This window comes from Platalea leucorodia, assembly GCF_965183815.1.
Source record: "Platalea leucorodia genome assembly, chromosome: 3".
NCBI lineage: Eukaryota > Metazoa > Chordata > Aves > Pelecaniformes > Threskiornithidae > Platalea > Platalea leucorodia.
Window position 1 is genome coordinate 51,674,071 of NC_138825.1, and position 26,798 is coordinate 51,700,868.

At 35.9% G+C, this 26,798-nt stretch overlaps 1 protein-coding gene across 8 annotated transcripts in view; it reads right to left on the minus strand.

Moving 5' to 3' along the window:
- Window positions 1-2,881: 2,881 nt before the first annotated feature.
- The window catches only part of QKI (QKI, KH domain containing RNA binding), a 163,356-nt gene continuing 139,439 nt past the window's right edge, over window positions 2,882-26,798 (minus strand). For 3 of the 8 annotated variants that reach the window (XM_082305715.1, XM_082305719.1, XM_082305714.1), the window contains 4 exons: window positions 13,339-13,426; window positions 10,750-11,046; window positions 8,010-8,084; window positions 2,882-3,341 (listed from right to left, as the gene is read on the minus strand). In XM_082305715.1, the coding sequence (XP_082161841.1) occupies window positions 3,325-3,341; window positions 8,010-8,084; window positions 10,750-11,046; window positions 13,339-13,426 (477 nt within the window). In that variant the 3' untranslated portion in view covers window positions 2,882-3,324. The other 5 variants (XM_082305713.1, XM_082305717.1, XM_082305716.1 and 2 more) reach the window with 3 other exon arrangements.

Consider the following 26,798-nt stretch of genomic DNA (forward strand, 5'->3'; position numbering starts at 1 on the left):
ATGTCAGCCGACAAACAACATAAAAACAAGTCACGTTGTGTTATCTGTGGTCACGATCTTCAGGGTTAGTCCAGTAACTCAAGACTTTACATTCTTCCGTCTTTGTTTGTTTGTTTTAATTAAACATGTAATGGTTAATAAACAGACATAGTCCAGAGTTAGTAGGTTGGTATTATAACATTTATTAAAATAATGCTATGGGTTAATAGAAACAGCAAAGAACCAAAGAATTAAAATGCAAGCTATGTAAAAACCCAACTAAAACCCAAATATGTCTAATGTATTCATCCAGTAGCTAACTAAAAGCCCAAGAAAGACAACACTCCCAATATAATAAAGTACTGCAAAACAATTGGCAATTTTTCAGTTATCAAAATTGTGGGTTTTGCATTTTGTATCCTTTTTTTTCTCAATCAGGAAAAAAATTCTTTTGAATGTTATATAACATACATATAAAACAAGATAGAAAAATACATTATAAACTTGTAACAATGGCTGTAAATACATTATCTTACATGTTTCTCATAGGCAATAGGTTGGTTATGGTACATACATAGCATGAAACTACTAAGATAATAAAGAATAGACAAATACATGTCATCTGTACGGTTACATACAAGCGACACTCCCATCTACCCACTCTAAAAAAATTACATAATACTGTCAGAAAGAAGTCTTAAAACTACTTATTTTAATAAAGAAAAAGTCATTAAAGAATGATAATACTGAGAACCAAGGCATTCAGAGATTTCAAAAGTCATGCTTTTTTTTTTTAAGTTGATCCAAAATTTTGTCAACTAAGTTTTCAGAAGTTTGTTCAGAGCAAACATTACTTTCACATGTCACACATCTATTTCATACACTTCCCCTCCCCCCCCCCAGTAAAAGACCTTTGATAAACATCTAAAATGTCCAGGTTTTATCATAGTTGAGATGAAACTGGATCAAATACTGGTATTGTTTTAGCAAATCTCTCTTCAAATGTTCGAGTGTCGCAAGTTTATTCAACCAACCAACCAAAATAAAATCAAAATGGCACAGCATATACTGTAAGTAAAATCAACACAACTGTATCTGTAACAGGAAGACAAAGCCGGTGGCACAATAAACAAAAAGCTAGCTGAATACGAAAGGATGAATGTCTATTGCATAGTAAATAAACTGATAATTATTTCCAGGTGAGACAAGATGTTAGATGAGGTCACCATGCAGGTGCTTAAAAATGTAAGCCCTCTTAGCTTACTATTGACCTTTCATTTGGAAGCTGTGAAGATTTGCAGGAGGAGAATAAGTTGACAAGAGGGGAATAAAGTTATCACCTGATATTTGCCAAGTTTAGTACTGAGCCCCATGCAAAGTAATACTTAATGTTTTCAGAATTAAATACCGTGCGTTCAACAGCTTCAGCTCTTGCCACTGCCCAGCTATATGAATCTCATGTGGAAATAAAGGTTAAAACTAAAGTATAGCTGGACTTCAACTAGCTGCTGTCCCTCTCCCGCTTATCTTAAGAAGAAAAGCCAGCGGACAGATCTAACAATAGCCAAAGAAGAGCTGAAAAATAAATAACTTGCATGCTGTTTGCCATTGCAGGAGCTGCTTCTGAAAACCAGGGACACGCTCAGACTATAACTGAAAACTAGCTAAGCACTTTCAATTTCGTTATCCACAGAACATCAGTTTTCTGGGTGATGCCGAAGCCTACTATATTTGATGTATATTTATTCCAACCAAAATCAAGAAAACTCCTCTCCATCCCTGAACAAAAATGACATACTTCCAGCTCTACAAACATTTGTCAGCTAATAGTCTCATTTAGCATGAGACAGTCTGTATCACAGAACCCTTTGGTTTACATTGCACAAGTACGGCATTTGCTATGATTTAAAAAATAGAGTGGTTGAAATAATGATGGGCTGGTTTGACAAAAACTTAGCAAATATTTTACGTAATGAGATTTTGGCAAAGTCACATCACACTAGTATGGCAAAAATCAGGTAATTAATATGGTCAACTCATCATTTGTCTTTCCTCACAGCTTCTTTCACATACTGGGCGACTGAGTGGCATGCAGTAACTTGTCTGAGGGAGAAGCTGATTATACAAGACATTTGACTAAATGACCATGAAGAAAATAAGGCACTTCCTTTTCTTTAGACTTATTCCAATACTTAAAAAATAAAAAAGAAAGACTAAAAGGCTCTTTTGGTCTTTTGTTTCTTGACAACCACCAGAAAAAATCATTTAATGAAATAAAGGGTTTCTTTGTTCTTTTTTTCTTTTTTTATAACACTTGAAAGTATAAAATGCTACATTTCCAAAAATATATTTTTTTTTCTGCACCAGCACCCTTGTATAGTAAAAGTATCTACTTTTTTGTTCATTTTGTTTCAATGCACTACACTTTATCTACAATTTCATTACATGTATACAGCAAATAGGCAAGCATGGCTTTTACATCCTTAATGAATTTTTTTCTATACAGGGAGGTTTAAAAAAAATATTTGAACAGTTTGCCCAGTAATGTGACACATAATGCATGTACCTTGTTCTCATGTAATCTTCAGAGGAGATTAAAATATGGTTAAAATAATTTAAACTCAGATTTTGCTTTAATAGTGTTGCTGTTTTGTTCTCTGCATTAACGTAGTTCTGTAAAGTCATCGTAATCTGCATTTCATGGCACACTTTCCTTTAAAACGTCCAATTTGGCAGGCAATAGAAAAAAAGGCTGCAACGTCTGCCCTTTGAGGGCACCGGTAGTGACTAAACAGCATATCAAATTTTGAATACTTTTTGGAATCCCTTCCCCAATGACATCCCTGACCAAAGGTTCATGCATGATGCATCATCACACAGTACATTCAGAGAGAGCTTTGACTTCTTTTTTTTTTTTTTTTTTTTTTTTTTTTTTTTTTTTTGAGAAGAAAAATATTCCTAGAAGTCTCTCACAGTAACTGCCTCTGTCATTGGGTAGTTAAGGGACATCTGTCTCCATCTCGTGCGAGGCCTCCTTACCGTTCGCTTGGGGCGGGACACTAGAGGATGATCAGTGCGGAGGGATGAGTTGGACCTTATTGCTTTACTACTATTCAGTGCAGGTTCTAGAACCACTTTCACCCAAACAGGAGAACAACAAAAAGCGGAGTTGGAGGACAACAATTTCTCTGTCTGTTTTGTTAGATGGTAAAGACGAACGGACAAGTGCCCCAGCTCGCTGCACTGAAGACAGGCAAGCAAAGGCGTTTACCAGTTAACTGATCAGCAGGCAGGCATGGTCAGGTCATCATTGGGTGAAGAGTTCAGAGGTCAGAAGGTCATAGGTTAGTTGCCGGTGGCGGCTGGGTGGTTAGAAACAAAAAAAAAACAAAACAAAAAAAAGAAAGAAAAGATAGAGAAGAGATTAGTTCCAGCTAGTGACGGCTTAATGACAACATGAAAACTAATCACAACTAATAACAAAACCAAGCATGTTTAATTCTGACATACTGATCGACACCATCTACAGAATGCAATAAAATCATGACAGCCCTCCATCATGATTTGGACACGTGAAGGAGAAGCCCGCTCCCACAAAACCGGTTAACAGGAGAAATAGAGATAAAATACAACTAACGACTAATGGTTAGTAGCAGTCGATGAAGGAAATTGGAAAACAAAAAACGATGAACAGTTTTGGAACTGGGTAGAAGATTTCTGGAACAACAGTCAGTGCACAGCATCACTATCTGACTGCTATTAAGCATTAGTACCTCCCAGGTGCAAGCATTAAAGCAACTATTAATGATGGATGTGATTATTAATAACTGGTTGTTAAAAGAATGGAGTCATCTAAGGAATTCTGGACTTAGAGAAACAATTTGGGTCAACAAACTATGGGCCAAACAAAGGGTTTTTGTTCAATAAATTTTTTATTGCCTTTCATTTATTCTATTTACAAACAACATGGAATTTCTTGGCCTCATGATACAAAGCAATACTAAACTGTAGTCTAGCAACGTAGGCATCATCGTGGGAACCAGGAAAACGCTCAGCCTGCTACTTTAGCCAGCATTTTCCCGTTCAAAATACTATTTTACACATATAGGACACTTATAAAATGCACTTGCATGTAAACACTGTAAAAGTCCTGCCATTTTAAAGTCTATACTTAAAAAGCTCTAAGTACATCAAAAAATAGAGAAAATATCTAATTGATACTAATAAGGCATTTTAAAACTACAAACAGCTCTCTTTATTCATTTTCAAAGCTAATACTCTGCAAATACAATAAAATCTGACATTTCATATACATTCCTGCTTTATATTTTTATATTTTAAAAGAAGCCACCTGTAAATACTATTTTCTTTTGCAAAAAACAAAAAAAACCAAAAAAAAAACCAAAACAAAACAAAAAATAAAACCCAAAAACACAAACAAATTACAGTAAAACATAAAAAAGTTCTCAAGTGGAAAGTTATCATTCCCAATGTTCTTGAGCTGTTCCTTCTTTAATCATTCTCTCACATTCTCCTTCACCAAACTTGGTCCACTTAACAGTAGTATGATTTTTTTTTTTATGTTTTTTTAAGACTCATTCAACAGCTTAATTATAGCTAATAAATTCTGAGGTTGATAAAGTTTTTGTACTGTTGCCATTTTGACTAAGGCAGAGGAGATGAAAGTGAGAAAGGTATTCAGTGCAAAGTCAGATTTGTGCCATTACATAAAATGAAGTCCAGTAGGTGTAATATTCACAGATAGCATCGATTTAGCAATCTTTCTCATGGGCTGATTTACCTTCACAGAATAAAAATGGCCTATCATTTAGGATACAGTTCATAACACTACAAAAAATTACTACTGTAACGTAAATGAGACCACATGCTCCCTGAATTTTTTCAGAATCATGCTAAGTGGGATTGGTTTAAATTAAAACGTCTGTTTCAAAAATAAGCAAAATAAAAATAAATATTTTATGTGGCACAATCTCACCACTTTACAGGTATACTAGAAACACAGACTCTTAAAGCATTTTGATACTGATTATGATTTTGATTAAATGGTATTAAAAATTTATATATAAATTATGTGACGGTTTGGATAAAATACTCAAGAAAATTCTCAGCATTAATATTTCTTGTGGAGTTTATAATCAAAGCAAGCTACCTTTTAAAAATACCAGTACACCTGTGATACATCCTCTGCCAAGTCTCTGGCCTTCTACAGTACACACAGGTTTGTCAACTGTGCAACACCATTTACAGTTTATTACAATTAAATCAGTCAGTCTCTCTGTTATATGCATCAAATTCAATTTTGTATTATTTATAAACTGGGGTTTTATTCTGAGTTAAAATGAGCTATGTTTTTCAACCCTTCACCAATCCTAAATGCTTAGTTGTAAGAGTAAAACATTTACACATTTGGGGATTCTTGCTTTAAATGCAGTGCTTATCGCTAAAAAAAATAAAAAAAGAACTATGCAAAGAATAAAAACCTACTTAAAAAGTGAATGCAGTAGTACTACAAAGTCATCTGAAAGTCAATTTAGAATTTAAAAAAAATCTTTAGACCCAATGAATGTGAATATAGATTTAGTGACATTTAACCATATAAAAAAAAGTTTCCGCATTGAAAAGAAAGCATTTCGGTTTGCTGACATTGTTTTTCATGGCTATAGCTATAGAATTATATTGGTGACAGAACAATCAAATAGGCTACTATTGTAAATACTGACAGTATTTTAATTCTACAATGTAATTTTAACACATTAAAAGAAACTGTTTTATTGTTGTACAAAGTTCTCTTCAAAACCTTTTGTGAAACCTCTGTGCAGTGATAATCTAGGATTTCAAATTCAAAAGACAATAAAGTACAGTTGTAAAATTAACTTTGTGTAAGTTCCTTAATACACATTGGGATTTTTTAGATAAGACTTTAAAATAACGTTCTCCTGAATTATTAGCATGGTTTTCATGCTAAAAGAGAGAGGTATGCATGACTTATTCCACAGGAGATAAGCCATGTGTATTTATTTATTTACTTAAGACAGTGGGCTTCCGATATGGCTAGATATGAACATCAAATTATCAGAAAATGGCTGTATTTTAAAGGAAGGTGGAATTATACCAATTATTAATTTCAATTACTCATAAGCAACCCAGATGAAACATCTAGGCCCTTCCAAAATATTTAAAATCTATGTTGAGTAAACACTATAATAATGAACTTGAACTACAAATTGGTATTCCCCACACCCGCCTCATGCTTTATCAGTGTATTTACTAGTTGTCTCAGGCAAATATCTAATTAAACAAAAAGGTAGTCTCACCTGCCACCTGAAACTATCACTGCAGATCATGAAAGACCATTAGCAAAAATTGATTTTTGCAACATCAGGTCAAACGTTCAAAGATAACCAAATCCTTGCCACTCATTATTCTTGACAGAGATAGGTTTTAATCTTTTTTCTATTTCCTTTTTTTCCTTCTTCCCCCCCCCCCCCCCCCTTTTTTTTTTCCTAAACATGGGCTATGACCTTCTGATTATACCCTGTTGCCCACCAAAGAGTTCTCAAGAAATGAGAACAAGCCAATGGGCTGTAAATAGTGTGCAGTGATATAAAAGAAGAAGCAATCTTCTAGAAAACTTAAGTAGTGTCTTGTTATCAGCCTTACACTTTCTGTAAAGCATAAGATCCCTACATATGAAAGATAAGTGTTACATAAATATAGCAAATATCCAGGAGGGCCCTTTTTACTGTATTGGCCGAAATCTGTATTGTTTCTTGTAGTGAATTTATGGGAGGTTGTGAGAAGTGAAGTGTAGTCAATGTTAGGAGACGTCAGATCTGTCACCTGAATTTGACTTTTAAATATTACAGTATCATGGAAGCCTGCACAACACTGATTTTGATGAGACCAGAATAATAATACTTGGCACATAATGCTTTGCATCCTCAAAGCCCTGTACAAAACAAGAACCCCCACAACACCCCTGTGAGGTAGGGAAGTATTATTATCCTTATTTTACAGATGGGAAAACATACACAGAGAGATTAAATGACTTGCCGAAACCCACAGTGAGTCAGCAGCAGGGATGGGATAAGAATTCAGCCCACACACTGCTTCCTAGCCAATGTCAATAAACCGAAAATAGCACTTTTCCCAATAAGCTTAAATACTTCATTCAGGGGTCCAAAGGCATTACACTTGAGGAACAGGAGAAAAATGAAGATTTACTTTCCATTCAAGGGTTAAAGAGAGATGCCCAAATATTGGATGTCATCTCACCAACAGGACTTCAAAAGTTGCTTCTCCTTCAGGTTACACATTTTAGCAGCAAAAGGCAAATACCAAGAAACAGATTTTGGCAAAAAACCAAAACACCCTCCCTTCCCCCAGCCTTAGTAATTCAAACTCAAACAACTTTTGAAGTATTATCTTCACAGCCCTTACCTTTCTGAATTCAGTCAGGTATCTGAGAACATGCATCCTCCTCATAATATACAGTACAGTGGCTCAAAAGTTTATTGGAAAAAAAGGAATCTAAATCTTCAGATTTCTCCAGACACAGACAGGAGGCATTTATTCCTTTACTTCTTTCTCATTAAGCAACCATCCATTCATTTTATTTTGCAACACCAATCTGATATTTCCACACCAATTAAAAGTACAAATTGGGGAGAGGGGGGAGGGAAACACGACCAAATTAATTATTGCAGCACTGAATTCATAGCGTTTCCTGATGCAGATGGAGCTTTAAATAGTTTTTAAAAGGGAATCATAGCGTTTATATTAAATAGATCACAAAGTTTATATGTGTAATTGAGCTGGAAAAGCCAAGTTTATAAAATGTTTTTAAAAATGCAAGCATTCCCAAAGCTCTAAAATATTAACTATTCAGATTTTTGAGAAAAATAATGAATGGGTCAAAATATGGTATTTGGTTAACCAGCTGTGGTGTTGCAAATCTCATGTACACTCAAAGCACTTCTTACAAACAAGAACTGCAGAACTAAACTAACCTCGGTCTGCGGTCACAATCCTTTGGTAAGGATGGACACGCATATCGTGCCTTCGAACTTTAGTAGCCACCGCACCTAGTTAAATTGCAATTACCAAGACAAAGTTAGAAAACATTCAAAGAAAACATTAACAGCAGGTTTATCAAAATGGATTTAAATGATCATTAACTACAAAAGTTCATTTTAAGAAAAGCAACAAGTTAAGGCACAGTAGTTTCAAATCTTAATCTTAAAAAGAAGTTTATCTGTGCAGATTAATATTGCATTTATTTTAAACATCCTGGCCTTAACCTGTTTAATCCATTCATTTACAATCCCAAAATTACAGTATTTCATGAAATCTATTAGACCCAAGCACATTTAAGCTTTACTAGTCACATATTCACTGAAGTGCCTTTCTTGCAGCAGGACTATTTTAAATAATGCCATCTTTTAATACTGACAATTATTTGCTAACCTTAAGATCACTTCCAGTTCTACCACAAAAAAAAAAAAAGTTTTAAAGCAATTCTTCAAGCCTACAGATTGTGATTTTAAACTTTAAGTCAATAAGTATGAACTGCAATGAATTAGGTGATTAGTAAAGCAAACACTATATAGAACACTTAGCAGTCAGTATACTACTATACACTCATAAATTACAGCTACTCTGTAATAATAGGAGCTAATCCAAATTAATAGCACTATTTTATTTTAAATCTATGTGCAAAAAAGTGCAAGTAAGTCACTGACTGCTAGGCCAAGCTTTTTTCAAGGCTGCTGAAACTAAGCATTTGTTAAAATTCAGATCTGATGAAGGATCAGTTAAGACCGTTCTTGAATTCTTAGCCTTTCGTTGGGAAAGCCATACCTGAAGATAAAAGGAAGGGAATTAAAAGTTAGTCACCAACTAAAATTTGATCCCAACACCAATATTCCCCAAAATACTAATAGGGATGCATCTCTCCAACATTTTTAACAGAGTTACTTTAAGACATCTTAAAGGTCCACCACAAAAATGGGCAAAATATAGCATACTATTAATGAGAATGAGTGTATTACGAAATAAAACTCAATGAAAAACTAATTTAATTCAATTCACTCTATACAATTGCTCAGATAATAGAGCAGATGTGTTAAGAGTTATTGACTCTATGCTACCTAAGTGGGGGTGTGGTCCTCTTCCCCTCCCTCCCCCTCCTTTTTTAAATAGGATTATTTGGTGAGATCTTTTTTGGGCAATACACCTGTGCTCTCACAGCTAACCCCAAAAGTATGCAATGGTTTCAAATGCCATTTTAGGAGTAATTTTCTCCTCCTCTCTCTTTATAGAAAATCCTGCGAGAAGTCAAAGTTTCCTGCATAGTATTAAATTATGACTATGGAATGATGTATGTCTTTACTTTGCTATTAACTGGATTCAGGAGAGGGGTTTGCCACTAACCAGCAACTGATAGCTACTGTGACAATGCACGTAACTGTGCCTTTACCCCAGGACGTATCGCAAGTGGACCCACAGATTGGGGGTGGAGGAGCTGGGAGTTTGTGGAAAATTTATAAATGATGACATTATCATACACTCACTGAGTTTTGGCTATACAGTAACAGAAAACAACCGTAAGTTGCTCAAAGACAGACCCTACTGCATACTTTTGTCCTACAAAAATTTTTATTATTGATTCACTAATCCTGAAAGGCAGAAGTCTGAAAAACATTTTCTTTTTTACCGTATAAAATATAACGTGGGAACAGGCACACATACAGATAACTCAACAAGTATTTGTCACGTAACTGAAACACTGATTTTTTTGCAATACTTTCAACAAAATATTGACTTTGAACCTTATTGTCCAGTGTTCATTAGAGATGTTTAGAATTTGTGTAAATCAATAACTGCCACTGAACAAACTAAGATCAAAGTCCTATAAAATCAACATTATACAGCCCCAAGGTCAACAAGCTAAAGAGAAAAGAGTGTTTAGATTCTGTAGAGGGCAGGGAAGGAAGAAACTATTGCAACTGCTTGTTTCATATTGACCAGTTAACTGAATTGTCATGGTTGCTTTATCATTCTTGCCTTCACAGAGCAAGTCAATGGTCTGAAATACTACAAATAATGGACATTTCAATCCAATGTATATAAAAGGAGCCATGAGTAAAGTTGCTAATTGTATCATCCTTTGGGCAGAACTTAGTTTGCTTTATATTCGTTCACTGAAATTATTTTCTGCTTACAACATGATTTACAGCTTTCTGACACCGAGGAGAGATTTATCAGTTGTGTACTAAATAAAGAAGCAAAAACCCCAACAAACTGAAAAAAGACCTTTCCATTCTCTCCAGTTTTGCTACTAGAAAGGTATAGTAAAATAGGAAGTTCTCTCTTCCAAAGGTTACTGGAAATTAATTTATGTTAAAGTGAGCACAAAGAGATCTGGTATTTACGGGAGCCCAAATGACATATAATAGATGTCAACTTCTCCTTGTTTTTTTTTTTTCCTTGCCTATGTACTCACCATCTAGAGTCATACAAACATTTCTATTTTGAGTAATCTTATTAATATACTAAACATACATATTTAATAACACAAAACACGTTAAAATCCTTAAGAGTTACACTGTTTTCCTAGGCAGCTTTAATATACCTGAGATAAGGTGGTTGCTTCAAATTTTTTTCTTTGAGCCCCATGACCTCTACCATGCAGATATCACAAAAGCATAAGCAATATATTCTCCAGTCATCCGTGTACAAAGATCTTACCTAATACACCACTAGGTTCAATAGGATACTCAAGGATTGATGTAGCTGGTGCCAGCGTGTAGGGGTATTCATATGGTGTGTAAATTAAACCAGCTTCGGGTCCAGGTGGAACTATTGCAGCGGTGGGATGAGGAGTTCCATTTGGCATGACAGCGGTTTGTATTTGTCTGATCAAAGGCATTATGGTAGGGCCAGCTGGCGTAGGAGTACGCAGGGCAGCTGGTGGGAGAACAGGCGCAGGCCCAGTAATAATCCTTGGAGCCTGGGCTGTTGCTGCAAGAGAAAAGGCAAGGGCTGCTACAGTAAGCAAAGAAATTCAGAGGAAAGTATGGAGATAGCAGTACAAAACGTGGAAAGAATGGGAAAAAAGGGGAAAAGTAGGAAAGAAGAAAAATAAAAGGAAATCATTAGTACATGCGCTGATCACACAGTGCCAAAGCACACCATTCAAATGCAAACAGCTTTCCATTTTCCAGTGTGATTAAGTATGAACATGCAAAATAAAAAAGCCATTGTAAAACAGTGAGGTAGATTTCTCAAACAGGTTACACAGCACAAAAGCTCCATTTAGACCACATTTCTTCATTTATGCTATCAAGACTGCATGAGACTGAGATGCATGCAGGAGATACAAGGAAAATACTGTCATAATCAAATACAGAGTACAAAATTTAGTGCAACTAGAGAGTCCACAGATACTCAGTTATGCAGAGCTGCTGTATGAGCGTACAGTTTTTACACATCTTAAAATTGTATCTAAACAATTCCAGTTTCCAGGATCAATGAAGTTAAAGATGACCTAGAAACACAATGCATCTCCTCTCCTACTCTAACATGAATAAAAGACGCAGAAGTGATTTCCATATCATATTCACCAAAATAAAATACTTTCTTTGTATTAGAAGTTCACTATGGCCTTGCTTAAGTTAAAGAAAATAGGTGCTTTTTTTTTTTTTTTTTTTTTTAAAACAGTGCTAGCACATTTCATTAAGTGTTATTTGAAGCCTGTTGGCACACAAGATGAACAACTTCTTAAACACTAACACATCAGCTGGTAACAGTCAATCTTAAAGGGTTGTAATTTATACATTTCTATACACAATTGTTGATCTACATTGATTTAATTAACTTAAAGGTGGTCTGAAAAGAGAAATGTGGGTGAAGTTTTTCAGATTTGAGACTGTTATGGTTTTTAAGTTATTTTTATTTTTTAAGCAAGTGCTTAGACTTAATGTATAATTAAAAAACCCTCAAACATTTTCATTTCCTTTCTTAAATAGAAATAAACCAGTATGGCTTCAAACTTTTCAGTAAAAATCAAAACATAAACAGTGAAATTGTCTTATTAAGAAAAAGTGAATATTAGTGTGGAAATCTCTAGTAAATAAATGACTTCCCACTTAACACTGATACAAGAGACGAATGGGAATAGATCAGACAAAAAAATTGCTCAAATTAATATAAAGGTTTCTATGCAACAGTTTGCATCAATTTAAGCTAATCTGAAAGCCATTTTACTCATAAATTTGCAATAATTTAGAGACTAAAATATATTTAAAACTTATCTAGCTTTAAATATTACAGTGTTCATTAGGGCTGAAAGATTTACCACCACCATTGTAGTGATAAAAGCCCTTGCTTATGTCTCTTTTCAAATCAGAATAATTACACTGGTGTAAGCACTCTCAAATTAACCTAACTGCATTCCAACCTTTAAACATATTCAACATTGAAATGGTAACTGTGTGGAGAAACAAATTTGCAAATATCTGTAGGCCCTTAGTGAAAAGACTGATTTAACTGTGCTTACATTTGACATCTCTATCACAGCTACAGCAAAAATTTACTTTGGAACAGTATTAGCAACTACATTTTCAGGAGGAGAAACTAGCTTTTCAACTAGAGAAAATAATTTGTATCACACAGAATAGGAATATACTGTCATTAGTAGGTGTACGTAATTAATTTTCAAGTGTAAACTTGTGCATACATGCATTTGCAAAAGCATTCTCACACAAATGTAATGGACAAAATCATAAAAATGGCTCATTACATCACTGATCCCTGTGAACTCAGCTGTGAAATCAGTTGATGAATTGTTGGAAAAACATAACATTGGGGGGGACACATGCAAGCAAGATGAAAGGAAGGAATATAATACAGAAAAATGTATTCACAGTATCCTGAACATCTGTAACATTTCCAAATTAAATCTCTAAAAATAAAATTGAAAAGGAGTCCATTGTCCTTTATAGATATTAAGGAAAAAATGATTGTAAAATAGAAAAAATATGGCTTAAGGGTTGATTTTTTTTAAACTATATATTTGTAAATATTTCAACCCAGATATACTGTTTAAAAAAGGGGGTGGGGGGGGGGGGTGGGGAACCCAAACAAAAAAAACCCCAAAACTGACATAACTTATCTCCAGAAGATCTTCTGCAATGGCTACCTACTGTTCTGTTGGCTTTTTACCGCCTTCCATTCTCCAACACAGTTGCTACTGTACATTTGCCAAAAGGTAGCTTTAGTAATCAAAACCTGCAAACAGTACTACAGCATTGATCCTCCAGCTTATGACATGCTTACGTGATTTGATGTTGGCATCTCTGTAGGTGCCATTCAGAATTGCAAGCTCCATCAGCTGCATCTTTTTAAGGCTGTCTTCTCCTTCTGCCTGTGTGTGAAAAGATGGCAAGAAAGTCAGGCTTATTAATTCATTAGTGCACAAGATCTACGGGACCTAGAATAACATTCCTTCAAGTTTTAACCAAGCAAAATACCCGCTTACCATTAGTCATAAACACAGTAAGCTTTGTCAACTTTTCCTTAAAATTAAGTGCAAGTTGCCTGTTGTCTATTATTAAGTGGTGTTGATAAATATCTTAAAAGTTTTGAAAAGGGTCATACCATGAATTATAAAAATAGGGTTAAGTGTAAGATGCGTTTGATAGCAATTGTTTAAAGAAATTTTTTTCTCAAGTTTTAGCAAACGTTGTCATGTACTCCTAAAGGGATCTTTTAAAAAATTGTATTATTGGGCTAGAGGAAGAAAAGGCACCACAAATTTTAAGTAACTTCAATTTATTGTAACTTATTCCACTGTAGTTGATACTGACTACTTTGGGGGTGGGGGGGTGGGGCGGAAACGGGACAATGACACACCAAAAATAAACAACAAACTTCGAGCAGCTTTCCAAACAGGACATCAACAACTGCTGTAAGGCAGAATTCATAATACTGGCACATGTAGATGTATTCCGATTAGGATATAACTACAATTTACACAGTATACATTATTCTTGGTTTTGCTTCAATATAAATTATTTCCCTGAAGTTATCTACTCCATTGGTATCCTGCAGCTTGCATAAATATTACACAGTATTCAGTAAAAAAGCTCACTTTTTCAGTTACTAACAAAAATATTTCTAATTAGTACAATTCTAGTTTTAAGACCAGACATTTTCTGATGTGTCTTTCCAGAAATACTACCATTTGTTTAGTCTACGTCCTATCAACTGGAAAACAAGATGATGATACAGGAAACCCAAGAGAGATGGTCAGTGTCTACTTCAATGTTAAGTTACCACCTTACTTCTTGTATTGAATGCCACTGCTGAAATTCTCAGTCAGATGGAAAAGAGGGCAGCTGCATTGCATTCTTCCCTTGATAAACATGATTTCTTATATTTTTAACTATCCTGTCTATTCATACAGTGTTTTCCAGATATTTGGAACAGCATTTTCCAACTTAATGGGAACCTGGATAACAACATACTGTGCCATCCACTCTGAAAATCTTCAAGTCTGATTTCAGAGAGTTAGTTGTTCACCTATCTTAAACTACAACTCTTAGAGATGGTTTGAACTAGGACTTCCAAGAGCATAAGTGATTACAAAAAAACCAGAATTAAAAGCCACAAAGAATAGCAATCACCACCAATAACAAAAAAAAAAAAAAAAATCTATTAAATAACTTTGTGCCCATTACAGCACTGCACCAGTGAAACATCATCTCAAACTAGCTAAGAGTTAATAGGATTACCTACACGCAGTGTTCCAAACATATAGGAAAATATTTTTTCAGGCTAGTTTGCAGCAAAATGTTATTATACATACTTTACTCCCAAACTACGGAGAAGTAATTTACTAAATTACAAGACAAAAAAAGTTTTAAAATTCTATCTAAGCAAATATAGTACTTAGTGTGAGGTATGCTCAAGGACCACCACACCTTGCAATGGAAACTTTAACATCTGATTTTTATCAACAACTTAAAATCAACATGGCAAGATGGGTCAACACTAAATTACTTTCAGATGTCAGAAAGGAAAGTCCTAACTGTAATACTGAGGACTTGCATAAACACAAAGATTACACACAGTAACAATTTACGTTGTTGTTAAACATTCAGAATATACTTAAAGTCAGACATTTTCTTTATATATTAAATGCTGTGTGACAGACCACGCTAACACTAATACTGAAAAAGTAAATACATATTCAATTACCATTTTAACTACAAATTAATTGTACAGTCAAGTACTGTACTATCCAGAAACCTCAGACGCGATAGTCATTAAAATGAGACTCTCTGGAATACAAAATGTACTGATTATAGCATGCTTAATATGACGTACTCAGAATAGACTTACGAATTACATGCGAAAGATATTCCCCCCCCACCCCCCCAACTATTATTCCATTGCATCTTTGCTGGTAAATTACCTAGACAATCATGATGCAATAAAAACAAATCCAAATCTATCCGCCCATCCAGACCTCACAAATTCTTGTCATTCTGGATATATCTTAACTAATTTATTTTAGCAATAAAGATTTTTAACACATTTATTCCTCGTTTCCCCCTCCCTCTGTAATGGTTATACTTTGTTATTGGCTTTTTGCTTGGGTTCTTTTATTTATTTATTTAATTGAAAGTGTGTAATGAAAAAACCTCCTCACAATGTCAGCTGCATCTCCCATATAGTTCCATTAATGTTACTAAAATTGCTCACTTCCTCCAAATAAGAGTTCAGGTGATTGATCTGACACCATTAATGAGTCTCAGTAAATGCTGAATCTTACATTCTACTTGCTAGGATAATTTTAGTAACTCTAATCCCAGATATTTCCCAAATGTAACTATTTATAGGATAATAATTTTAAGACAGAAAACATTTTTTTCCCTTCTGACATCCCCAAAACAAGGAGTTATAACAACTTAAAAACAATAAAAGATAGACAACGTAATCATTCTTACTTTGTATCTTTAACATTTTCCTATAGGTCACTATGATTCCTATGAGAAAAGATGTTGCAATTATCTAGGTTTTACAAAGTATATTTACAAAAACAATAACGGGACTTCAGCATACAAAGCAGACCAAGTCCTTAACTTTTATTTTTGAGATTTACTTCTCTGCAGTACTGCTCAGAAGTTGACAAACTTCTGTTCTTTTAAACAGACTCCAAAACATAGTTTAAATTTTTTTCTGAAAGACTGTATCAGTGATAATTCACAGATGTGGACTTGCATTACTAGACATTAACAGTGTCTTTCAACTTCTGGTGTTTTGTTTTTCAAAGCATTTATTAGATAGAGGGGAAAAAAAAACCAACCCAAATAAACAAACAAAAAACCCCCACTTTAAAAACCTCTTTAATGCTGACCACAAGGGCATCATTCTGACTGCTCCCAGAAGATGGCACTGTTTATTATACAATACTATCTCCTCAAGACATGGGTGCTTAGGACTATTTGCACCACCCTACTAGTGCTGCTCAAAATCCTGCTACCCCTTACACCCTGAACTTGCAACACTCGCCTGCCACCTCTCTTCAAGGCATAAGTCACAGAAGTGGTCAGGACCCTTCCAGATATGCTGTCGCGTCCTTCGTTCTCTGGTACCAAGCTCTCTGCTTGAACATCATTCACCAATAGCCTAACCCTCAAATTTCCAAGAGGTGGGACAGAGCAATGGGCACATGTTTTTGCCTCCCCTGTCCTCTCCCTTGCTGACAGATGATCAAATGAGGCACACCGATGCAATCTATCTTAGCTTCAGGCATTTCTGCAGGCACTCTCTGTTAAAGCAAAGAGAGGTTGCATCAGGGATACAAAGGCAATCTCTAAAGGCACAGTACATTACCTGTACAATAGCTACAACAAAGCTCAGTCATTTGTACCAAGAGGAAGCTACTTTGAGCAAACATCAATAAGGTCACTTAAAGCCAGATTTGCATTACTAAGTTGAAGCTCAAGTGATTGACTCAAACCTCTCTCCAGTGATTTCCTTGTATTTCTCATGTACAATATAACATGCAGATTAAGAAAAAAACCTTAAATGGTATTTTGAAACATAATTCTTTAAATGTAAGCACTTGCAACTGCTCACTGAATACAAATACAAGAGATGCAAGCAGAAAATCCTAACAAAGCCAACTGTGCACAGACAACAGCAGCTACCGTTTTTTGAACACATGGCCAGATCTCCTCACAGCAGCTCAGCTTTACTTGGGCTACCAATAAAAAAATGTGAAGGAGACCAAATACCAGTGACCACTACCATTTATGTAACTTGTTTTCTAATCTTTATTAGGGTAGGATTAATAGTCACAAGGCTCAAAACACTAGTAACAACTAGAAGTGCCACCTACATGAAGTCTCTGGGGAAACACTTCCCAAAATAAAACAATTTCAAATGAAATACACAACACTGACCATACTGATGCCCAATTAAAACCACAATTCTGTCTCTAACATTGGGCAATACTGTCTGTTTAAAAAAAAAAAAAAAAAAAAGGAATGCAGTTATATAATAAACTGCTATTAGTAAGAGCTTGTTTCATGTCATGAAATAGGGAGCTCAGATAAAGCACTCCATTTAATTTTTTTAACGACTTCCTTTCATTATCAATGTCTAAGCTATACTTCAACCTCAGATACCCCAAGATCCTCAGAGAATTCTTTTGTTTAACTAATGCTTCTGAAATTATTATTAGGCACTTAAATGCCTCAGATTCTCAATCGCACACAGTGCGCCCTTAAGTGTATCACACAGCTTAGCTTCTTATTTATACACAAAACATACACAGACTAGATAGATAGATATGGTATCAAGGTGGAAGACAGACAGGCATACAGACTCCAAACAGAAGTGCATTCACTGTGCTATGTCAATGAAGACTTCAGAAGATGACAACAATCTTCAGAGGTGACAGGTACACTGTTAGATTCTGTGTACAGTCAACTCTGAGAAGCCTATAATAAATTACAGTAGAGAAAGAAAGAAAGATACTATCTTAAAAGAAAAGAAGGATCGAGTAGCAACGTTTACTACAGAGCAGAAATCCACGAGCTAGCATGCAGTGGAGTCAGTCAGTACCCACACTGCCCTGCCATACTGCTGCCCGACCCAAACCGACCCACACCGAAGGTGACTGCAGCTGAGTTAATGCACAAGCCAAACAATCCACTCACTGGCATGATAGCAGGGATACCTTATCCTGACAGAGCTCCTTGAGCCTCACAATCTTACTCGGCTAAGTCTCAGAACGTACTCTGCTTATCATTATTACCAATGCTGGCAGGGAAGGCTTTCAGTGTTTCTGTACAAACATATATACTTTCCTCATATAATGCTCATTTTCCTTTTAGAGTAACTACTTTGGAAAATGTAACAAACATACTTTTTTTCCTATGTTCATAATAATACAGATACGCTTATTTAGGTGATGTTAGTGACTTTCATTGACAGTCTAGCTTCCAAATGTCATGCATTTTGGATGACATTTTTGCAATCCTGTCACACATCCCTGCACTTCAGCTGAATTCTCTTGAACTAAACCAAGCCCAACCCTAGGAAAAGCTGCAGACAGTTTTATCTAGCACCAAATGCAGCCAAGTCTGGCTTTAGTTAAGGGAGCAGTCCTTTATAAGCTGTTTCAGGGCTATCCTTCCAGGATCAGAGCAGGAGCAGCAAGTGGGATGAGGAAATGATGGTGAAGCAAAACGATGCATAAATCAACTGCGAATACAGAGGCCAAAAATCAGTCTTGATCTTCCCCAGCCAACTGCAGCAGGCCTGTCCCACCAGGCTCATGGAAAGAACGAGCAGGCAGCCTCAGCAACGCAAGAGCACCAAAGCGCAGCACTTACCTTCCAAGCACCTCTGCAACTTCTCGTACAGACTACCTGCCTGCCTGCCGCGCACCACCTCTGGTTAAACACCAGTATTCAACAGCAGCCTGGCACCTTTCCTGCCACCCTTGGAGAGACCTCTTCCAGCTACCACATTTTGTCCAAGTCCATATGCTTTTCTCCACATTTGCTTCAGGTGGAGAATTTTGCCAATAACACGTCGTATTTTTTAGTACACAGGTAAGGCATTAAATAATTTTACACACACTCCAAACAGAAGGGCAGAGAACTTGGCAGTTATGGAAGAACACTATACTAATGAACAACAGTAGATACTTAAAACTCTTCCTCAAGTAGAAGAGTCATTTACAGTTGCCGCACACAATAAACAACTTTTCTACCACCATATCGCTGGAAATGCATGCATTAAATACAAAGATTTCATTATTCTTTAAACTGCATATCTGTAGAGTATAAAAACCCTGCAATTTATTAATTTAATACGGATTCTGGTAAAACACAATAGTACCACTGAAATATTTTACTGGTACCGATCTTATCCTTCTTATCCAGGAGGCGCTGCTGCCCCTCAGGGGTCTGTCACCCTGCCTTCCTACAGTCCCCAGCTGCTATATAGCCGCACAGCTGCAGCTTGGAGGCTTGCGCTCTGACACTCGCTGGACTCTCCGGGCTCTGGAATGCTTTTATCTCCCTGACAAAGAAAAATGTTCCACTGCAATTCACTTGTAGATCAGTAAGTATTCCTAACATACCATGCGCCAGTTAAACAGCCTTTACACATGAATGTCTCCATTCAGGGACAAAAACCTTCCATTCATAATTTATAAACAAAAAACCTCACAAACGATATACTACAAATTCCTAGACATACACGTATTAAAACAAATCTCAGACATCAATATATTGTAAAATATATTATGGAAGATCTTAGGCTAAAACACATTGGGATCCTTGAAGCTAAGGTATACATGCCTAAAATCTATTTTATGTTTGGAAGGTCTTTTTTTCTTTATATCTCAGTTGTTAAAAGACTGAAGTATCTATGGCAATGAAATCCTAGGCACGATGACAGGTAACCAGATGTAAAACACAAAGAACAGAGCTTTTTAAAAGAATCTGAATGCGAGTACCTAAACTATTAATCAATTACCTACTGCAAGAGATCAGATTTCACTTTTGTAAAAGCTTTTACTTCTGGCAAGCTACTCTATTACTCAGCGTTAAGGAAAACATCCCGTCATCCCTTCCCCTCAAAAAAATTGACAAAGATTTCCAAGTTTCCCATGCGCAGAATGTAAATATTGGTAGTTAGAAGTTGTTGGTAAACATATGTTACTTAGACTTTCTCATCCTTGATTACACACTTCTGCTGGTGATGGAACAGAAAGCCTACAACATAGCTTTGTTCGTGGTGAGGAAAATTTGCCAAACAGGTTTTTCTGGCATAATTTGGCAGCTATTCCTGTATCAGAGGAAACTTTTCCAAATACTTTTGAGGCAAAGTGAAATAAATCCCTATTTTAAGACCAGCCATATTTCTTAGACCCCTGTATGCCATCAGCAATACTGTGGCATTGAATAGGTGGCAAGCCATAGCTCCATTATTTCTCTATTTCCTTTTCAACACTGACGCACACTGCTATGCCTATGAGGACAGGCAAAGATAAATTAGCATCATTATTTCTTCTAGGCAACCCAGTCTGCTTATCTTCTTCAAAGCAAGCTCTCAGTTCAAATGATATGCAAAGACGACTGTGCTGTTTCACTTGACAAATTCATTGGTCATAATGTTAAAGATACACTAGGGGGAAAAGGCAGCCTATCTTTTCACACTTCCCATCACCTTATCTGACATATCCCTGTTTAATCATGATACTTGGCTTACCAGTAATATTTTCGAGAGTCCTTATGCCCTCCCTCCCCCATTTTCCATTTCTGCCAGAAGAAAATACAGATAAGGCACAGAAAATCAGCATGAAGTGCATTTTATAAGCCAGACTGAAATACAGCATCAGTAGAACTTATGGGTTGGCTTCACCATATACCCTCTGGGTACTAGTTGTTAATATACTGGGGGGGGGGGGGGGGATGGGATGATCACCAGTAACATTCTGCTTGACCTTAAAGTAAAGGATTTTTATGTCTGTCCCAACATTTATTTGGGACAGACGTGATGGGCTCCTATTTAAATCACACGGTTTTGGGCTTTCAAGGAAATAAGGTCCCCTGGGTCAGCTATACTAGACACTCAACAATACTTAATTCCAAAATTTTCTTTTTGCTTTGCCCCCCCCCCCTTTTTTTTTTACTTATAATTCCTCATTCCCTCGCACCTCAACCTTTTAATGGTGTTAACAAAATCAGTGACAAGAATCTCTATACACCACACAGAACAGCTTCAGCAATTCATAAAGCTCCAGAATAGGAATGCATCTTTCATGACATATATATACCCCAAGCCCCCAAAATCCTAAAAGTTACAGTACCTTCTAAAATGTTTTCAAAAAGACAGAATTCTACTGAAATACATTAAGATTTATTTGTTACCATAGACGTTTACTAACATTTGTATTAAGATTCAAATGAAATGGCTATCAATAATCTAAAGCATTAGATCTTTTTTTAGCAACGTGCAAGCCCAGTTAAAAAAAAAAAACTTTCAGAGCGAAACACTATTTTTGGTATTTCTAATTCTGGAATGCTAGACATCCAAAATTCCTCCTCGCTGTTTAGTTTCATTCTGAAAGAAGGAGCTAAACCATAAGCACACTGAATGAGATACTACCAGGCAAGCCTCTGGTACAAATTTCCCACATACAGCTCTACCAGCAACATCTTGAGTACCATGAACATCCTAGGAATCTGAACAGAGCAGACATCAAACACAACCTATATTATGCAGGTCTTTATTCCAGCTGTAGCCTTTCAAACAGACTGAACACTGCCAAAACACTTCTGAGACTGCACTGACACACTCCACTTAAATCAGGACAAATATTTTAACCCATCCTGAGTTTTAAGTAAATTATAAAAATAATTTAACCAACTTATGCTACACAACTACCTACACAAAGGTGGTGGTTCTAATAGGTACAGATTAGAGGCAGTTGTTAGAAATACAACAATGAAATGATTAATTAAAAGTCTTGTAGCTAAGTCTGGCCAGACCTGTGACATTTATTTTTCCTCTGTCATCCCAGGAAGTTTCTATTCCAAGTTTGAGTTTACACGCTCTGATTGGCTGTAAATTTCCCGTAAGTGCAAAGACACTGAACTCTGATATCGGGTGGGGGACAACGGGGACGACACAATGACGGGGGGATGACGACAATGGGACAGGATGGAACGAAACCATTAAGGGGTTTCAAAACTAGTATTTTGTTGCGAACTGTAGAGACTCCAACGCCAGCTAATTTTGTTTCCAGCTATACTAATGTTTTAATACATAAACAAAGCCTTTTATTCTCAAAATGGTACTGAAATATGACCCCACATTTTCACATTGAAAAGATGTCCACTACGTTTTTAATCTGTTTCCACTCAGAAATAAAAAGTAAGAAAAATGACATTTCATATCAAATTTAGTAACCTAGAAAGAATGTGACAAGTCTCTCTCTTCAGAGCAACAAAAGAAAACTAGCTACTGGTGACGTGGAGTACAAAGAGTGTTGTTGTGAATTAGTACGCATCTTTCCAGGGTACCTTCTCTTATGTGTTTCACTAAACACAGGATTCAGGGCTGCAGACTACCACATGGGAATTCAAGCTGCAGTGGTAACTTTTAAGACATCATTATCTTCAGCTTGAGATGTCCTGAAAAGGCAATACTGACTAACTAAAATTAGTTCATGTATTACAATACAGAGTAAAAACGTTAGTATTCAGGGAGTGGTGGTCTTCCAATAGCTTTTCAGACTGTCAGTTACTGCTGTAGTCACATTTTCAGCAATAATCATGACAGCTAAATGTGATTAATAGAATTGTTTCTGCATTTCACCTCCCTTCCCTTTCGTAAAATACCTGAATAAATGATTTTATTTTCAAAATAACAGAAAGTGCAACAGCATGGTTTTGTTGACGCTGTCTTTTTCTACACACACACAACCCCCTAAGGTAGTCTTCTAATGACTGTTTAATTTAGAACTCTGTATAAAGCTACCATCTAAAGAAGTATTTATTTTTAATGTAAGATGCCCAAAAATTCAACTGACCTAAGTTTTATATTTCTAGTCCAACTGAGGAAACACAACATTGAAAGTTTAAAAGGACCTATGCACTCAGTATATACTTTCAGTAATTCTCAAGAGCTGCTAAAAAGTGAATGAGTACTAAAAGCTCACATTTACTTCTAGCTGCTTACAAGTATACGAGCAACCCATAGCTCTGTTGAATATAATATCACATATATGTCTGATGTGCATCGTACTGGTACTCTAATATAAATGTTATTGTTTAAAAAAATCAAAGCTAACTCTTCCATAAGCACCACAGATGACTCTCCTGTTCTTCTTGAATTCTCAGAGCTGATGAAGTCCAGAAGGAGGGGGTGGTAGTATTCCAACTGGCTAGTCTCCTCTGTTGTACAGCTGGCTAAAACCCACTTTCACACAGCTTAAAAATACAGAAAAGTGAAAAAACGAATTGTGTGCGCTCTCTTTAGGGGACAAATATGTCAATCATATGACCTTCCGTTTGAAGGCTCAAGCTGCTCAAGGCAGTGTGTTGCTAGGGAGAAGGCTTTCTTTGCTATTTATTGAGCTTTCTTTTCAGCTTTTAGAGACCAGCCAATGCTTATTTTCCAGAGACAGGAGCAAGAACTCAGCACTGCCTGGCGGAGGCTGGCACAAAGGGCCTTTGAGGAGCCTCTTCCCCAGGGAGCTGCACCGCTGGGCCCACCTGACCAACTAACCACATTCCCTCATTCACAAATAGAGCTGTATCCTGCGTCTCTCGCAGGCAAGTAACACTTCCAGCCCCAAGAATTGAAAGGCGAGCGGTTCTTGCTGTTGAAGGCTGCTATTAGGAGCCTGTGCTGCCGAGGAGCAGCCATGTGTGTGTACTCTGAGTTGTCTACCAGGTAAGAGCATCAGCTATTAAAGCACTCATTTGATGATAAACTGACAAAAGCGGCTTGGACTCCATCTAGCCCTGAACATTTATTTATGCTGTCACACAAGAGCTGAGGGAAGGCATGAAAGTTTCTTCTATCAGTTTGTATCATTATTTTATTTCTATGTAACATAAATTTAGCATTAAAAATAAATAAGGCTTTTAAAAGCCTTATAAGGCAAAGTCTCATACATTTAGCCAAAAGACTTTTGACATTTCTAAGTATTATAGAAAAATATACATGCAACAGATTTTCATTTTGTAATCAATTCCTTTAATCTTAGCAACTTTAGTTACAAAAGATTAGTGGATTCTTAGTAAATCATTAAAAATCATGCAACATACTTCAGTTTCTTGTAACTACTCCAGAATAGCAGAAGTGATAATAATTTGACTTTTTTTTAATGCCGTCACATAATTTTCCAGTGTAATCATCCAGATTAATTCAAACATACGCAAGCCTTATTTTAATTACTCATTATAGTTCTCAGGAAAAAAATGGAACCTGAAGCTGGAGTAAGACGCGTTGGTTGTGTTAAAGAAAATTAAAGCAGCTTCTTGTTTCAAGATATTCACCTCTTTGGCTTTGGGAATTTACCACATACTTTAAGGTCAGTATTTAACATACAGATTTTGACAAATAAGAACCACCTATTTTTCCCAATGTAAAGTTTCTTGTGATATTCAACTTTGGAAATGAAATTTTATTCTGCTGCATGTTTTAAGGGCAGATTATAAATCCTTAATATTAAAATTAGGAGACATTAACAGTACCAATAATTTAGTTTTGAAAGTATTACTAGCACTTTAAAAAAACCCAAAACCTTACATTCTGAAAAGAGGTTACTCAATTGCAATAAAAATACCTTTCCATGATTTACCAATTTGCAGAAGAATTACGTATCTCAGCAATTTTTATATCTATATATATCTATATCTATCTATCTATCTCATAGTTAGAGAAACTTTCCTAAAACCGTTGTTGTTAAATTAAAAAACAAAACCAAAACAACACAACAAAACAAGTTTTCATAAAAAGTGTTTTCTGGAGCCTGGGGTAATATCTACACCTTCACCCCCCCGACTGTTCAGATGCCTTGCATAAATAACAGAATGTACCATTTTTGTATGTGGGCAATGTTTCAGAACTCTCTCTCCCACAAGCAGTTATAGGTAACAACAGTTAACATACAGAAAAGAGACTGTAGTATAAAAACCACGATGTAGTCTTCTATCCAGAAGGTACTGGGATCATGAGGTATCCGAGCATCAATGAGAGACTCACCAAAATAAAGGACTGGTTAACCTACTGGAAAGTCCCCAAAGAAATTATTGGCCAGAATTTTTTCACCTCTTCTTTCCTAAAATGCTACATTACAAACCATTGTTTTCCATTTAATAATTAAATGAACTTACATGATAAAACAAGTTCTTTAAGTCTAATTTTCTGTTCTAGAATGAGGGAAGTATGCATCAGCCCTATCTTAAATAATTAATTTCACCATCCTTCCCTGCTGCTCTACACACTAATTTAAAAATCTGCCTCCTCAGCAGAAACACAGATGCTACACTTAAGTAACCATTTAGCCAGACTCATGGTATAAATTTGATCAAATTTCACTGCAAGTTAAAGGCTATACTGGGACAGAAATAATCAAGACTTCTGTGCTTCTATTTGTTACTGATCTTCGCGTATTTTATACTGCTGTATCTGAACAGCTTGCTACAGACTCTGGATCAGATATTACACCAAAACTTCATTTAACGGTTTTCCTTCTTCATTTTCTAAGCCGCTGAGTACCTGAACTGTGGCTGAAGCAAACCGCAGTCACTGAGCCACCCTGGATCAATGCTGGCACGTCATGGTCAGGAAACCGTTCTTGATAGGATAATCCTACAACATTTCTACGTAGGATCTCCCTTTTAGCCTTCCAAGTAACTTTAAATGCCAAATGCGTATTGTATCTACTTTGTGGAGAACAAGCAATTTTAATATTAAAAAAAGAAATCCACCCTAATATCACCAAACTGTTCAAGTGGTAACTTTCTTCTTACACATTCACTACCAGTGCCTTGCCCATCACTCTCACTCCATATTGTATTGTCACCTGCATATTGATATGCAATTTCCACCAGTTTTCTGAATGATCCTTGAGTCCTTGTCACACAAATAAAACTCTCCGCATCTTCCCATTTCTAGATTTCATCCTCGACTGTTTTTCACATCTTTCTGTATAAATCTGTTTAACTATTGTTCAGACACTCTGGTTCTCTAAACACTTATTGTTCTACTCCAATCGAGAAACCAAGTCTTTCCATTTAGATATTTGAAATAAGTACAATTAAACTGTCTTTCAGAGACTGTAGAATTATAGATTCATATTCTGGTAGACAAGGTACACACCCATAAGCAAAAGCAGCTTAAAATACATTTCCTACCATAGGATAAATCATCTTAGTCCCTCCTGATCTCCTGAACTGTGTAATCTCATGAATATTTCAAAATAATACCTAAATTCACATATTCTCTAACTTTATGGATTATATACTTATACATTGTATTTTGCATTAAAACCCCCCTTTAATGGGTGTAAAAATTATACATAGAAATAAAATAAAAAAAAAAAAAACAAAAAAACCCCAAAAACCAAAACAAACCCAAAACAGAAAGTACTAGTAAAGTTTTCAGTTACAAGATGTGGCTGAAAAATTAAGAAGCAAACCTAAAAAGGAATGCAAGTTTCTGGACACTATCTGAGAGTAACTGAGGAATAT